At 38.8% G+C, this 17,160-nt stretch overlaps 1 protein-coding gene across 3 annotated transcripts in view; it reads left to right on the forward strand.

Annotated features, from left to right (window-relative positions):
• LOC140604209 (alpha-fetoprotein-like) overlaps positions 1–17,160 on the forward strand; it is a 53,269-nt gene that overhangs the window by 19,273 nt on the left and 16,836 nt on the right. For 2 of the 3 annotated variants that reach the window (XM_072775366.1, XM_072775367.1), the window contains exons 8-12: positions 2,802–3,016; positions 4,489–4,621; positions 6,228–6,325; positions 8,728–8,866; positions 11,454–11,680. In XM_072775366.1, the coding sequence (XP_072631467.1) occupies positions 2,802–3,016; positions 4,489–4,621; positions 6,228–6,325; positions 8,728–8,866; positions 11,454–11,680 (812 nt within the window). The remainder of the gene's footprint in view (positions 1–2,801; positions 3,017–4,488; positions 4,622–6,227; positions 6,326–8,727; positions 8,867–11,453; positions 11,681–17,160) is intronic. The other variant, XM_072775368.1, reaches the window with a different exon arrangement.

The raw sequence follows: 17,160 nt of genomic DNA on the forward strand, positions 1-17,160 counted from the left end.
ATATGGTTCTTGATTTTTCTCTTGTTGATATGATCACTAATGGCTTTACGAATGTTGAACCAGCCTTCCATCCCGGGGATAAATCCCACTTGGTCATGGTGAATAATCTTCTTAATGTACTGTTGGATCCTATTGGCTAGTATCTTGTTGAGAGTTTTTGCATCTGTGTTCATCAAGTATATTGGTCTATAATTCTCCTTTTTGGTTGGGTCTTTGTCTGGTTTTGGAATGAAGGTGATGCTGGCCTCATAGAACAAGTTTGGAAGTACTCCATCTCTTTCTATCTTTTCGAACAGCTTTAGTAGAATAGGTATTACTGCTTCTTTAAACGTTTGATGGAATTCCCCTGGGAAGCCATCTGGCCCTGGACTTTTGTGTCTTGGAAATTTTTTGATGACTGTTTCAATTTCCTCCCTGGTTATCGGCCTGTTCAGGTTTTCTGTTTCTTCTTGTTCCAGTTTTGGTAGCTTATGGTTTTCCAGAAATCCGTCCATTTCTTCTAGATTGCCTAATTTATTGGCGTATAGCTGCTCATATATGTTTTTAAAATCATTTGTAAAAAAATAAAAATAAAAAAAAGAATAAAATCGTTTGTATTTCCTTGGTATTGGTGGTGATTTCCCCTTTTTCATTCATGATTTTATTAATTTGAGTCTTTTCTCTTTTGTTTTTAACAAAGCTGTCTAATGATTTCTCTATCTTATTAGTTCTTTCAAAGAACCAACTCCTGGTTTTGTTGATCTGTTCCACAGTTCTTCTGGTCTCAATTTCATTGATTTCTGCTCGAATCTTTATTAACTCTCTTCTTCTGCTGGGTGTAGGTTTTATTTGCTGTTCTTTCTCCAGCTCCTTTAGGTGCAAGGTTAGCTTTTGTATTTGATTTTTTTCCAGTTTTTTGAGGGATGCTTGTATTGCAATGTATTTCCCTCTCAGGACTGCTTTTGCTGTATCCCAAAGATTTTTAACATTTGTATCTTCATTCTCATTAGTTTTCATGAATCTTTTTAATTCTTCTCTAATTTCCTGATTGACCCTTTCATCTTTTAGCAGGATGGTCTTTAACCTCCACGGGTTTGAATTTCTTCCAAATTTCTTCTTGAGATTGAGTTCAGGTTTCAAAGCATTATGGTCTGAAAATATGCAGGGGACAATCCTAATCTTTTGGTATCAGTTAAGACATGATTTGTGACCCAGTATGTGGTCTATTCTGGAGAAAGTTCCATGTGCACTTGAGAAGAATGGGTATTCAGTTGCATTTGGATGTAAAGTTCTGTAAATATCTGTGAAATCCATCTGGTCCAGTGTATCATTTAAAGCTCTTGTTTCTTTTCTTCCCCCTCTTCTACTACCCTTTAAAAATTTGTATTGCCAGTAGTCTGTTCTTGGCCTTTTTTCTTTCTTATTTTACACATATAGTCCAAGATGGCTGGCCCGTGGTTTCAAGAGTAGAATTCAGTGGTTCATCACTTATATACAACACCCAGTGCCCATCACAAGTGCCTCCTTCATGCCCATCACCCATCTACCCCATCCCCTGCCCATCTCCCTTCTAGCAACCTTCAGTTTGTTCTCTATCATTAAGAGTTTGTTTCATGGTTTGCCTCTTTTTCCAGCCTATATTCATCTGTTTCATTTTCTAAATTCCACTGGTGAGTGAAATCATATGTTGTCTTTTTCTGATTGATTTCGCTTAGCATAATACACTCTAACTCCATCCCTGTCTTGCAAATGGCAAGATTTCATTCTTTTGATGGCTGAGTATTATTCCATTGTATTTATATACTACATCTTCTTTATCCAGTCATCAGTCAATGGACACTTGGGCTGCTTCCATAATTTGGCTATGGTAAATACTGCTGCTGTGAACATAGGGGTGCATGTGTCCCTTTGAATTAGTATTTTTGTATTTAAGTAAGTATCTAGTAGTGCAGTTTCTGGATCATAAGGTAGTTCTATTTTTAACTTTCTGAGGAAGCTCCAAACTGTTTTCCAGTAAGCCCCATCATTTCTCAACTACATTTTCTCAATAACCCCCAAATATCTTATATATCATTTCCCCAAATACTTCATATTCTCTCACTTCCAGGATTTTTTATGTATGAAGATGAACAATTTTGGAATATTATTCCTCTTCATTAGTTTCCAAGCAACTTTTATTTGTCTTTCAGGACTCAAATTGTTTAATATCTACACTCTGACCTCCATCCAGTCTGGATTTCCAATCTTTTTCCTTCCAGAGTGTCACATATGTGCTTCTCTTACAACTTCCATTATACTGCATTATGATTGTTGTTTACTTATTTGACTCTAATTATATTGTGAGTTTAAGTTTAGAGATTAACTTATTCATACACACATGTACATAATTATTTGTGTATTATTATTTAAATAAATATGTTAAATATGTAAGCTTAATAGTAATATTATAGCAATATATGTGGTAAATTATAGGGACAAAACGTATTCTAAGCTGGAATCCTAAAACAATAGCAACAATAGCAAGACAATAAAACCTTCATTTGTATTTTGTGGAGCTAACCATGGAAACAATAATATCATCTGTCTCCCCTAAGTTGTTTAAGAGATGTTTAAAGAGCTTGTTGACACTTAAGTAAGGTCAAATAGAGAAACCTTCTTTTTTAGAACAAGTCACTATAAATGACCTTTTGGTCTCTCAGTTTGCCAAGGATAAAGCAACACATGATGCCAAGTTTTTCTCTGGCTTTCTAGTAATAGCAATAAAGATAAATAAGTTCAGAATGAAGTCATCAAGAATAACTGCTCCTTTTTATGTTTTATAGAGCCAGCTTATGAACTATACCTGTTCTTCACAGTCAATCCCATCCAGTAAAATTGCTCCATGCTGTGCTCTGCCTGTGCCGTTCCAAGGGGAATGCATTATCAACTCAGAAAATGATGATAAACCTGATCTTCCATCCTTGCCCCTCAGCAGATTTACAGAAGATCGATTTGTATGCAAACAATTTTCCGACAAGCAAGACGACTTCTTGCAAGAGTAATACAGATTTTTGTAAAGTCTTAGTAAGGGAATATTATATTTATGGATTTTTATGGGAAAGATTGAAGACTTGAATGATCAGAGGCTAGCCCATGATGTAAATGAGTGACTACATGGGAACTGTGATCAAGAGGAGATGCTTGATGGAGTCTAACATGGCAGCTACCTATACAGTTCCAGCCACTCATTAGCATATATGAATGAAGGCTTTGAGTGGTTAGGTCTACTGTATTTTGAAAGAAGCTGGAAGTTGCTTGATCTTTAAACGTTGACAACGAATACAGGAATTTTTTAAAACACAGTATGGGTCAAGCGTTTGCAAACTTTGCCCTAAGGTACTCACCCCTAGGTAAGGGCTTCAGATTGGTGTGCCTGGAGAGCTCTTCTATTCTAATTAATTTAATAACTACTACCAAAGCCATGGTGTGGCACTTAAAAGACTAGAGAGATGGAATATTAACATCTCCAGTGTCCATTCAGAAATGCATATTAATTTGTGCAAGACAAACTGATTTCGGTATGTAATATTAAAACAATATTGCTGTGTGATTGAAGTATTTCCTAAGTCATTTTGTGAAGCATTATTTGGAGCAATTAAACTCCAACAAAGCATAAGAATCTGAATTTTCCTCAAAGCTCTTTGTAGGATGATTTTAACTATATTTCTGAAAATACATTTGATACGGCTTATAAAAGTAAATGGCACTGCCTGAACCCACTCATTCCTAAATTTGCATTTGGTACCAGAGAAGTCGATAGGTACAACTTCCTAGTGGAAATCACATTCAGCCATGAGTTAGGAGACTAGAGTTCCAAGTCTAGCTTTGTTGTGCATAAACTTTGGAATGTAGGTCAAGCCACTTAATTTCCTTAGGCTCTTGTGTTCCAACTACTAACTCAGGTGGTTGGATAAGATCCCTTCCAAGATGTCTTTTATTTTTCTGTGATTCCTTTGTAAATATTCTAGGGTCCAAATTTCTTGTAACCCAGAAGAATGTGTAGATTATGCTTGGACTACTCAAGCTTGAAAGCTTATCTAGAAAAGAGGAGAAGATGGCAATTTAATACTTAGCTAGTACTTTCTATCAAAAAATATCTAAAACTTTTATAATCTTGCCTCAAAGATGATTGAAGATGATGTACTCTCATCCAAACACTGGATATTAATTTCTCATAAAAGTAAGTAGTGACGCTGAGCCAGGAACTATCCCCTAATCAGATTGTTTTAATTTCAAGTTCTGAATCGGACACCACTCCTGTCTGACTTCGGAAAAATCATGTAGGTTTATTGATTCCATTTCCTTATCTCAAAATGTAGTCAATAAAACCTCCCTGCCATCCTCCCAAGGTTTCCAAATGCCTAAAATCAGTTAAAATATTGGATAAATTTCATAATAATGATTGGCTTTTGAAAGAAAACTCATGGCTTTTGAATTTTACTGTTTCTAATATGGTTTATGTGGGTACAGGTTTCTTTATGAATATTCAAGAAGACATTCAGAATTGGCAGTTCCGGTGATTTTAAGAGTGGATACAGTATATCAGAATTTATTGGCAAAATGCTGTAAATTAGAAAATCCTCTGGAATGCTATAGCCATGGGGTAAATTCCTTTTTATTTTTTAACTTGTTGCTCATTAGCCATTACCAACATAGGAAAAATTCCAGTGCTATTAGTAGTGCCATATTTTGTAAAATAATTGTGCGTATTCTTGCTAAGTGCCAACACTGCACAAGAAGTATGATTTCCATCTAAACCAAAGGCCACATCATCATACAACTCTGTACATGAGTCATTGTCATATAGATTCTATGATTCATGAAAACTTCTCTGTGCGATCTTCTCTTTTAATGGGTGTCTGCTTGGCACTGTAGCAGGAAACAAAAAAGCACAGGATATTAGGGTAGGGAAAGGTTGACTATTTCCATTAAGCAGTCCTAGAAACTGTCCCTGTTTCAGGCCAGAAATCATATTGTTCACAGGCAGCAGCTCTGTGATGCATGTGACATGAAGAAAAGCAGGTGACCTTACCTATCTGACCAGAAGATCACTTATCCTTGGATTACCAGGAGCCAGGTGGTTCTGGCTTTTGTTATTCTAAGCAATGGTTTACATATTCACAGAGGGTGGGGTGGTGGTAGAGGATTGAAGGCATCTCTTATCCAGTCTGCGCTCAAGCAGGTTCATCTACCACCTTTCTGTTCCCAGAGAGAAGAATCAATGAAGGTAATTTATTCCCCTGTAAGTGAGCACTCTTGGCAGCCCCAGTAGACCTCCGCAATAGTCATTATTGATAATAGCACCTTCAGGGACATGGATGTTTAGAGTTCACAAAGTAACTTTACAACCAGTGTCCCATTTTATCCTAACACCAGCCCAGTTACATGGGAAATGCCAGAATTATTAACTGCATTTTATAGATGAGAGTATAGAGTTTTAGAAGGCTTGAAAGACTTGCCCAACATCACACAGGCAGTAAGGACAAGGCTAAGGGTAAAGTTCAGGCAAACAGTTTGCAAATCTGCTAACATTTTCGCTGTAACAAACACTGGTTAGTAAGATCAGATAGACTGGGTCTTTTAAGTTATGATAACTGATCCTCTTAGTGAAGAGCTAAGCCTGAAAGGTCACTTGTATTTTCCCAGTGGAACTTTATGTGTGTGGTTGAAGCACTCTTTGAACTAGCAGTTAGTTCTGAGAATTCCATTTGCTTTGCTTCAATGTGTATTTGTGAGGTGTTTTACTAAATAGGAGGCTGTTACATGTTTTTATTAAACTGTGACTTTTTAATATGTATCTGTATTTCTATGCCTATATCTGTATCTTTGTATCTAAGCTATTTATGTAAAAAGGCTGTATTATAACCACACACTCTGACCAAACTAGGCCTGTAAACTACTTTTAAGGATCTCTTTTTGGCTTGATGAATGATGTGCATTATGCTTGTAAAATACACCATTTCTACCCACACATGAGTTTATATCACCAGAAACTAAATATCACTCTTGTGGTGCTTCTTTTCTCCACAAAGTACATGGCCATTCCTGTTTTACAAAAACATGTTTTTCAAGACTTGCGAGATCACTAAGTAAATAAAGCCCTGGGTTTAGGAAAACAGTTACATTGAACTTTTACAGAAGACGGTTTTGCAATCTTACCTCAAGATACGCTGTTACAGTGATAATCACTGAATGTCTTTATTTTCCAGAAAGAGATGTTCCAAAGAGTGATTCGTGAAAGCCACGAGCGTGTAAAAAATCATTGTGATTTACATGAGAAATTAGGAGACGCTTACTTCCATGACAGGTATGCTTTCAAGATATTGTCCAGATTTATACTTGTGAGTTTTTGTTAACTCCTGATGCTGAGAGTTGCTGAGTCTACATCCAACCTTAAAATCTCAGAGGCCAAAGAAAAAATTAAATGAGTCCAAAATTAACCTAGCTATCTTTGTCTTGATGATACAAATGTCCACATAGTCTCAAGTGTTTTATGTGGCTTTCTAGGCCGGTTTCTGGATTCTGGTCAATATCCAGAGGTTAGGGAACCAAGCAGGCCCTGGCTGCCTTCCTGTACTCTCTTTGGGGTCTTCTCCCTCCCAACTGGACATTTATTTTGGGGTTTCACCTGCAGTTTTAGGGTTGCTTTGTCAGTTTCAAGTCATGTCATATAGTAAATTTAGTATTTTCACCATGGAGGGTAGAGATGAATAGATACCATAACTATTTGCCAGAGAGAATACCCGAATCCCTTGTGTGCAGAGAGACTGGTAAGTCTGTTGTCTTTCAAAGATTAATATGCTAAAAACCAAAAACCAGTTTTTAGTCATCTTTAGAGTCTTACTGTAATAGTCTATTTAGAAGAAGAGTGTTGAGAAAAAATCAATTTGAATAGTGTCCCATAAATTGAGCTTAAAATTAAGACTCTACTTACCTTACATCTGCTATTGTCCCATCAGCCAAAGTAAGTCATATGGCCAAACTGAGCCAAGAGGTAGAGAAATAAACTCAACCTCCTGATTGAAAGATCTGCGAAATATTGTGTCCATTAAAAAAATACATATTTCTCACAACATGACTTGATTTGGCTAATGAAATGCTAAAATTTGGGGAGCAGAAGCTTTAACAACCAATGCAGACTTTCCTATTTTCTCCTTTTCTTCTTACACAATAGCCAGATACATTTGAGATGGTAGCTCATCTATCTGCTTTGGTTCCACAATGATCCAGATAAGCAGAACCACCATGCCAAATTGCACCAGACATGTGGCTTGAGTAAGAAATAAACCTTTGTGGTCTGAAGCCATGCAACAAGGTTGAGGTTTTTGTTATTGTTACAAAACCTAGTGTATTTAAACTAATACAAAAATTGTGCAGGAATTAAGTGATATTTTAAAATAACAAATAAATACATAAATAAAATTAATGTCCAGAATAATGGGTCCAGAAAAATTATTTTCTCAAATAGAATATTTGGCTTATTACTTCTATATTGTGTTCAGTTGCTACTGTCTAGTTTAAGGATTAGGTCTATGGTTCTCAAAATTTAGAGTACATCAGAATTACCTGGAGGACTTGTTAAAACACAGCCCTGTCCCCAGAGTTTCTTTTTCAGTAAGTCTGGGATGGGGCCTGAGAATTTGCATTTCTAGTAAGTCCCCAGGGCTGCTGATACTGCTAGTCCATTAGTTACACTCTGAGAACCACTGGATTAGGTTTCCTGTTCATTGGATGCTACAGCTAAATTCTTTCCCCAACTCCACTATAATATAAATGTAATGATTGATTCTGATTGTTTGTTGTCTTCAAACCAGGTCAGTAGAGACTTTCTCCTTAAAATCTGTCTCATATCCCTCTATTTCCAGAACCACTCTCAGTGCAGGCTATCACTATCTCTCACCTGGATTTCTGGAATGGCCTTCAACTGCTTTTTCCCTCACATCACAACTTGCCCATTTTCATTCGTTTTTTTAAATGGCAACTACAAATATTTTAAGAACAATGCAAATCTGAATCTGTAACTAAGCTTTCTTCCTTTGCCTGTCTCCAGTCCCCCGTCACTAACCCCCTCCGCAAAAAAACAAAACAAAACAAAACAAAAAAAAACCCACAAAGCCAAAACACAATCACATTCCCACTTTCACTCCCCTTCACCTGACTCACTTTATGTTATTGTTAGATCTTAGCTCACATGCCATTTCCTCCAGGAGGCCTGCCCGACCTCCCTGGGATCAGATTAGATGCCATTCTCTGTGTACCGTCAGTGCCTACAGTCACTACATTGAGCGTACCTGCTATCTCACCCATTAGGGTGTGAGCCCCATGAAAGTAGAGCCTATTTGCTGATTGTTGCTGTCCCCCTATTCCTACACGTTATAGACTACCAACACGAGCTTTAATGGCCGTGTATACATTTATTTCTGAAGCTATTTACTAAGTCTGATTTTGTAGCCATACATATTAGCTCTCATAGTGTCTGTGATAAGTACTTCTTCCCAAAAGGATCATAGTAATGTGTGATGTGTGAAGAGGATTCCAGGTATACTGAATAAGTAATCGGGCCATTAGAATAAGGACTAAAACTATTTAAACCCTGTTTAATGCTTTGTTCAACTTAAGCTAGAGATTGTCAAATAATGAGGAAACTCTAGAATTCTTCATTTTAGGCAAATAGTCATTGCCAGGAGTAAGAGAAAATTATTCTTTCAGGCTCATAATCCTTTATACTAAGAAGGCCCCACAACTATCTGCACAAGAGTTGGTTATGTTCACGAAGAATATGGCAGCTGCTGCCACCAAATGTTGCCCTCTTAGAGATGAGCAACAATTTGCCTGCATGGAGGACTTGGTAAGTACATCCATGACTTCATGTTTGCCTGTTCTTGAAGTCCTAATCTCCAGTAATCAATCTCATGTTTTTGGATGCTTCTGTGATCTCTCAATAGAGCTTAATATTCCCATCCCCAGAAGAATTTCTTTTAGGCCAGCTCATGCCAATTGTCTTGATTAGCAGCAGAGGTAAGATGGTTACTTCCTTAATGGTGGTGGTGTCAGACTCAATGAGTCTTTGCTTGGATCATACCCCAGGGTCTAATTCTTGGATTTGCAATTCTCTGTGACACCAGCTGGCTGTCCTACAGTTTAACTCATTCTGACACTATCTACCTGATGATAGTGTCAGATCCCACAGGTTAAGGGCTCAGTCCTATAAGACTGCTCCCATCCCGCTTCAGATAACAACCGCAAGTTCAGGTTGCTCCCTATGATTCTGACTGATCAGCTATAAATCTAAGATTCCCATGACCACATCCTCAGTTCTGATTAATTTGTTAGAGCAGTTCATAAAACTCAGAGGAACACTTGCTTAAATTTACCAGATAAGTAAAACATATGGTAAAGGAAATAGGTGAACTTCCAAATGAAGAGATACATAAGGTGAGGTCTGGGACCATCCTGAGTACAGAAGCTTCTGTTCCTGCAGAGTTAGGGTGTGTCATTCTCTTAGTATATGGATGGGTTCACCTACCTGGGAGCTCTCCAACACCCATACTGTTGGGATTTTATAAAAGCTTCCTTATGTATACATAATCAATTATTAACTCCATTGCCAGCCCCTCTCCCCTCTCTTAAGAATGGGAGGGTGGTGCTGAAAATCCAAGCTTCTGATCACGGCTTGCTGACTGAGGTCAAAAATCAAATATTTATATTTTCTATTATCTCACATCAAACTCACAAGTGTTAAATTTATTAGAATAACACCAGTGTGTCCATTTACAATGAGAAATGTCTTTCCAATGGCACAATAATTGGGCCTAATAACTAGAGGACACTTTTTCCTGAATCAAAATTCTTAGGAAGTTGAATTAGAATATGGTTAGTTGTGCAAATGGAATTAGAAGAAGGGAACGGATAGTCTTAAGGGATATTTCTTCGAGGCTATCCTGAAGAATGAGAAATTATGTCTTCCTCACAACGGAGAACATCCCTCCAGACCCCTGTATGCTCATTTCTCCAAGATGTAGTTTCCAGATCTCTCTCAAGTGGTATTCTTTTAACACTACTGAATTCTTGTTTGGTGACAGATTTCTCTGCCTTATGTTCTTGATAGAACATCTTTCTGCTAAATTTGTCTTTCTTCTGATAAAATAAAATATTTTGATTGCAGATTTTTTAAAAAAATTAATCACCTAGCTCTCTCTCCCTTTTATTTTATTATAAATTTTTAAATCTAATCATGCCTTTCTTGGGGAACTCTTTCAATCACACTTATGTGTTCCTAAAACCTTATTTTTCTTTCAAAATTTTATTTATTTATTCATGAGAGACACAGAGAGGGAGACAGAGACACAGGCAGAGGGAGAAGCAGGCTCCATGCAGGGAGCCCGACGTGGGACTCGATTCCGGGTCTCCAGGATCGCGCCCTGGGCTGAAGGTGGTGGTAAACCTCTGAGCCACCCGGGCTGCCCCTAAAACCTTATTTTTAAGTGATCTCTTTGGTACATTTAAAAATGACAAACTCATACATGAAATGTTGATGCTAACTGGTCTCAATTATTTTATCTCCAAATATATAAATGATCAGGAATTTGGGTAGTCATACTTGGAAAGGCATATAGGCAGGCTTGCAGACAGCATCAGGATAAGAATCAGACACACAAGGAGCAAGGCAAGATGACAGTTCTAGAAGAAGACAAGGAAATGAAAGAGATAACTGAAATAGGATCCAAGAATTTCTTACATCATTCATTCATTCATTCATTCATTCATTCAATAAATACTCATCAAGCACCTACCATATGCCAAGTTCTGTGGTGGTTACAGGTATTCATTAAAGAAATAGAAACAAATTGGATTTGAGCTTTTTAATTTGAACTCCACTCATCAATTTTACATTTGAGTCAAATTAATAGTACTGTTGACTTGAGGCTTGATTTTAATTTATTTTTTTATTTATTTATGATAGTCACAGAGAGAGAGAGAGAGAGAGAGGCAGAGACACAGGCAGAGGGAGAAGCCGGCTCCATGCACCGGGAGCCCGACGTGGGACTCGATCCCGGGTCTCCAGGATCGCGCCCTGGGCCAAAGGCAGGCGCTAAACCGCTGCGCCACCCAGGGATCCCTTGATTCTAATTTAAAAAAGCATAAGAAACTCCTACCTTAAGTCAACACTGGTCTATAAGCTGGATTGGGAAGGAACGTAGAGGTGGAGTCCAAGTGAACTCAGCTTATTGAGAGGAAGAGGGGGGACAAGTCTGGGAACCAGACTGCATCTGACACTCCTACTTTTTCTCAAACAGTGAAATCTAGGCCAAATTAGTAGAAACCAGAATTTGAGAATGCTTAGGAGTCTTATTCTCTGTGGAGTAAAAAAAAAAAAAAGAAAAAAAATAATTACCAAACCTTATGGCTCTTATTTTAATTCTCTTCTGAGAAAGGCAAAACTAATTCTTGGAGCTTTATGCAGAAGACATGAGGCAGAGCCTATCAATGCTGCTGTGGGCCACTGCTGTGATGACTCATATGCCTTCAGGAAGCCATGCTTTGATGATCTGCAAGTTGATGGAACTTACATTTCTCCTCCTTTATCCTGTGACCAAGTCATCAGCCTTAAAGAGAACTTGTGCAAAGCTCAGGAGGAGGAATTCCAAACTGAAAAACAAAAGTAAGAATCTTTGTTTAATTTGTTCATTAATTTGTTCTGCCAACAAGGGATCCGGTATAGAGAACTGTAAACTGGGCCCAGATATAAGTATTATGCAATGAATGGATCAGTTAAATGTTACATTGAAGGTCAACTAGAATTGAGAATATTCTGCAGTTTTGCAATATGGCTATCGTGGGTTGTTTCCTCAATTAGAACATTTTTTGAAGTCTATTGATCAGAAAATATTGACAGAGAAGTATACTAACGTATTTTTCCTAAAATGGGAAATTTGGAACATTTGTAAGTGTGTGTGTATATTACATACACATATATAATGCATATGAAAACATTTATAAATTAGACAATTTTATGAATATGTTATTATTTTGCAAAGTGTTATTCTGATTTGGTTGCCGTTACCAATACTGAAGCCTAGTGGTCAGAAATGTTGCCAGTAGAATACAATGTCCAGACATTTAAGCAGAGTTTCCCAATATGCAATCTATGTGAAAAGGGCTTCTGGATGAAGTCAGTAATGGAGTATGTAGGTTGACTGGAGAGTCTGTTGACCTGGGCCAGCCTCAACCATTCTCAGCTGGGCTTGCTCAAGAGTCAGCTGCTAAGTGAGCTGGGAGCTGGTTGGCCTAAGATGGCCTTGTCTAGGATGCTTTGTCTCTGCTGCACGCGATCTTTTTGCTCCCAGCAGGCTAACCCAGGCTTCTTCACGATAGCCGGGAGAAGGTGGATGTGTGGAGGTCTCTTGAGGCCCACGTTTGAGACCCTGCATGTAAGGTAGGATAGGGCCAGCCCAGATGAAAGGGGTATAGAAAAAGACTTCATTTCTTGATAGGAAGAGTTGGAAAGTCACATTGTAAAGGTCATGAATACAGAGAAAGATGGACAATGGGTCTATTTTTTGTAATCAATCTGCCACATGTGGATCATTAAAGCAGTTGTCAAAACTACAGAAAATTATAAATGGTGGAAAGAGAGGTGATTAACTGGGTCTGAAGTCATCAGAATTGAGGGAGAATAAGACTCTCTCTATGTGGCAGGAATAAGTAGGGATGAAAAATGTTAGAGTTTGATAATATGTACTCAAAGGAGCTATGGCTTTTTTAAAAGAGGATGCAGAGGGCAGCCCCGGTGGCACAGCAGTTTGGCGCCGCCTGCATCCTGGGGTGTGATCCTGGAGACCCGGAATCGAGTCCCATGTCGGGCTCCCTGCATGGAGCCTGCTTCTCCCTCTGCCTGTGCCTCTGCCTCTCTCTGTGCATCTATGAATAAATAAATAAAATCTTTAAAAAAATAAAAAAAATAAAAGAGGATGCAGAGAAGAGAAGCTGGAAGCAGTAGGAGACTTAGATACTAAGGTAAGTGGAGTTCAAGCAAAAAGAGCTCCTCTTGGAAGGTCCTGGGGGAAGCTGTGTCCTCTGGGGAGCCTCATGTTTTGATGTAGAGCAAGACGGAGGAAGAGAAGCTTCAGAAGAGAAGCTGTGGATATAGGGACGTTTTCTTGAGAAAGCCTCAAGTTACAAAAGAGACAGAGGATCAGGAGAGCAGTAGATGGGTCAGATTAGGAATGTACAAATGTCAGTATGATGACAGATGACCTGAGAGGCTCAGATTTCAGACTCTGACTGAGGCTGAGGTGACTGAGGCATCAGGGGCTTGGCTGTAGAAGTAGCAAATCAGCACACCCAACTGTAGGCAGCTGATTTGCCCTTTGCCACTGAGAGCATGAGGTGATTAAGATCTCACAGATAGTTGTTGGCCTTTTTTCCAATTCTCTCCACTCCTGCATAGATGGATTGAACGGAACACTTATTGTCAGGTCTTAGAAAAGAGGCTACTTGTTTGCTGCTGCAGACCTAAGGACTGCCTTTCTTAGTGGCATCAAATCACCCATCTTTTTATCCCTATTCTGCTCCTGAGCTTGGAGCCAAGATACTCCCATGGTCCAGGCATTTTCCCCAGGAATGAATTCTGCTTCTGATGAGTATGATGTTAGAGGCCCCATCTGGAGTTGACCAAAGGTGACTGTTCTAGGAAAAGCCAAAGGGTGAAATTTGGTTTTCCCTGAATCAGCAGCATGCATTGAAAGTGCTCCAACCCCCAATGGTGGGGTGATTCCTTATAGTGCCCCTGAGCCTGTCCTTAGGAGAAAGCAAGTGAGCTCTAGTCCTCATTGTTCTTTCTCCCTCAGGATCATTAGAATTGGTAGCCTACTATATTTGTAATTAATTTATTTACTCTACAATATCCACTTGCAGGATCTCAATATTACTCATCCAACAATATCATCTTTCCAAGTGAGGCAAAGTTTTTGTTGCCTCTGGAACATCCATTTACTCGTGGGCAGCAAGCACAGGCTGTTGCTTGCTCTGTTTTACCATAGCACTTGCAATTCTTAAGCCAACTGACCCTTGGAATCCTTTCTGCAGTCCCAAGGTGAGCCAACCACAAACTAGATGTTGACACTTCCCAATAAACACCCAAAGACCATCGTTAACATTTAGCTAGCCATTCTTTCGTTAGCTCAGGCTTAATGTGAGAACATAGGAAAATGAGGTCTCTGTCACTTCTATTGTGCAGGTTTGCTTTCTCTTGAGGAAGTTCTCCAGGCATAGCTAGGTACTGCTCTATATATGGCAACTCACCAAATACCACAAATTTATGAGGTAGATAACATTGTATGCCATTTTAATTGTAAGGAAACCAAGGCTCAGAAGGCAAGAAGACTTGGTATTAGATCACACAACAGGTAAATAGGTCGTTGAGGTAGAATTTTCACCCAAGCTACCTGGCTCAAGGCACATATGCTTTAACTATCAACATACAGCTTCTAGTGTGCCCTAATCAAGGGCTTATAATATTGGTTATAATTTTTAAAACACTGAGTTCTTGGGGCACTTGGGGTCTCAGTAGGTTAAGTGTCCATCTCTTGATTTCAACTCAGGTCGTGATCTCAGGCTTGTGAGATCAAACCCTCAGTAGGGCTCTGTGCTGAGTGTGGAGCCTGCTTAAGATTCTCTCTCCCTCTCCTTCTGCCCCTCCCCTCCTGTTCACATGCATTGGCACTCTCTCTCTCTCTCTCAAAACAAACAAACAAACAAACAAACACTGAGCCCCTAGCTAAGGGCTAAAAAATAAAAAGCATGAAATATTAGGAATTATCCTTGTCCTAGTGAATTCACTATATTCTCTGTATGGAGAAAGCAGTAGCATAGAGACAGTTAATGTAGACATTTCTGGAATATTCTGGGAGAATCCATATTGGGAGTCAAGGGCCAAACTGGAAAAAAAAAAAAAAATCCCTGTTACTTCCTGGGATAGTGGCCAGGGGTCTCTACCACTTTCATCCATTTGTAATTCGGGCTGACTTTCACAGCATAAACGCAAAGACAAGCAAAGAAAGAAAACAGTGAAGGGGCTCCTGGAAGAAAAAGAAAACTTCAGCAATTAGAAAAGAAGGTAGAAGTTGAGATCATGTAAAAAGACAGAGACAATCAAAAGGAAATGGAAGTTCAAAGCAAAATGATTAAAAATCCAATTAAAAATATTGAGTTGAAATGTGAAGACTTTTCTCTCTCTTTATGTACTTTAGACTAGAATAAAGACTAGAATGACTAGAATGTACTTTAAGTGAAATGTGGGTAAATGTAATGAAAATAAAAGATTAATATCATAGAAATGAAAAACTGAAAACAAGTTGATGGTTTTGAATTGAAAATGGGATTTAAGTTTTTAAAAGGCAAATTAAAATTTTTAAGCTATAAAATAGAATTAAGAGAACTATTTTGAAATAACAGCAGTCAGGTTGGTAGGCAGAGAGATCAGGGTGGTGGAAGGAGGAAGTGGGCAGGGGAGGTAAATCACCTGCAAGCAGATCACAAGTGTTTGACAGTTTTTTGGGGAGGAAGTCAAGCTTCTAAGTGGCAGAGACCCCAGTTGTAGAAATGACTGTCTTTATATCTGGAGTTCCAAGGAGAGATAACATGGCTCCTGATACCCCAGCTCTGAATCTCACTTCCAGATCATCTGTTTTCTCATAATGGGAAGTGTCTATTTTCACTTGCCTATTCCAGTACAATTGGGGTATTTCTCCTGGTTTAAATAAGCAGCTGCTCACTGATGTTCTGGAAACCCAGTCTTCTCCCTACTGGTCCCTCTGGGGAAGTGCATTTGGCCACCAGCCCACCCAGCAGGGAGAAAAGGAGAGCAGAGTGATTCAGTGTGACTGAGGTATAAGTGAGAGAAGGGAGAGACACTTCTGGGTGGGCCTAGAGGGTTAGGGAGAGGCCAAGCCATGAAGGCATTTGGACCCCACTTATAAGTGAGAAAAGAGGAGACTATAGACAGGGGAGCTTTCCTGCCTCTCCCATTAGGTTTCTCTATTACTGTTGAATCTACAGCTCAAATCCTTAGGGAAATTGTAAAGATGCTCATCAATTATTGACTGAATGAGTAAATAAATAAGTAGGAGAAAAGCTGTGACAAGGTACTATTTATTGTGGGAGTCAGAGAAGAAGGAGACTGTGGTTGGAAGCAACTGACAATTTGAAATGGAAGCAAGTTGTGTCATTATTTTATTTTTAATATTTATTTATTCATGAGAGAGAGGAGAGAGAAAGAGAGAGAGAGAGAGGCAGAGACACAGGCAGAGGGAGAAGCAGGCTCCCTGCGGGGAGCCCCATCAGGGACTCCATCCCCGGACCTCAGGATCACGCCCTGGGCCGAAGGCAGGCGCTCAACTGCTGACCACCCAGGTGTCCCAAGTTGTGCCATTATTAACTATTCACCATTACTATTATCTTTGCCATTATTTGTCGCCTTAAGAATGCCAATTACTATACTCTCAATCTTTTAATATCTTATTTTTGGTCCTTACAAATACCTTGCAATGTAGGTGTTCACATTTTCTTTTCATAGATAAAGGTCAGAGAGGATAAGTATCTTCTCCACCCTCACACGAACTCATTGAACCAAAGTAAGTTTGACTTCAAAATTAGTGCCCTTTTTATGACAGTAGAAGGAAAGAAAAGTCCAGATTTTGTGGTAGTAAACTCTGTCCCCTTCCCATGTCAGCTCCTGCCCTTTCGGTGCTGAATCCCCTAAGCCAGACTGTAAAAAGCCCCAAACGATGTTTGGAAACAGGGTATTCCCACAGTGTAGGTTACCCATGACAGTTTCTATTGCCTGGGACTTAAGCAATCCTATGCTTTCATGGATTGGACAGTGAATTTCAGCATCAGGAGTAATATTGTTTTTGTAGGAAAATATTTTCTAAGATAAAATTCGCCAAATTCCAATGGGAAATAGCCTGTGTTTCTCACTTTTACTAATCAGTCTCTTAAAGACAGGTAATTATTATTCAAAGATAGTAGAGACTGGTTTGATGATATATAGAACCATGCAGACTTAAATTACATAGAGACACTTAAAAACAAGTACAGCATTTTTTTTCAAGTGGGATCAAGTTTATGTCTAATCAGAAG

This window comes from Canis lupus, chromosome 14 (assembly GCF_048164855.1).
Source record: "Canis lupus baileyi chromosome 14, mCanLup2.hap1, whole genome shotgun sequence".
Taxonomy (NCBI): domain Eukaryota; kingdom Metazoa; phylum Chordata; class Mammalia; order Carnivora; family Canidae; genus Canis; species Canis lupus.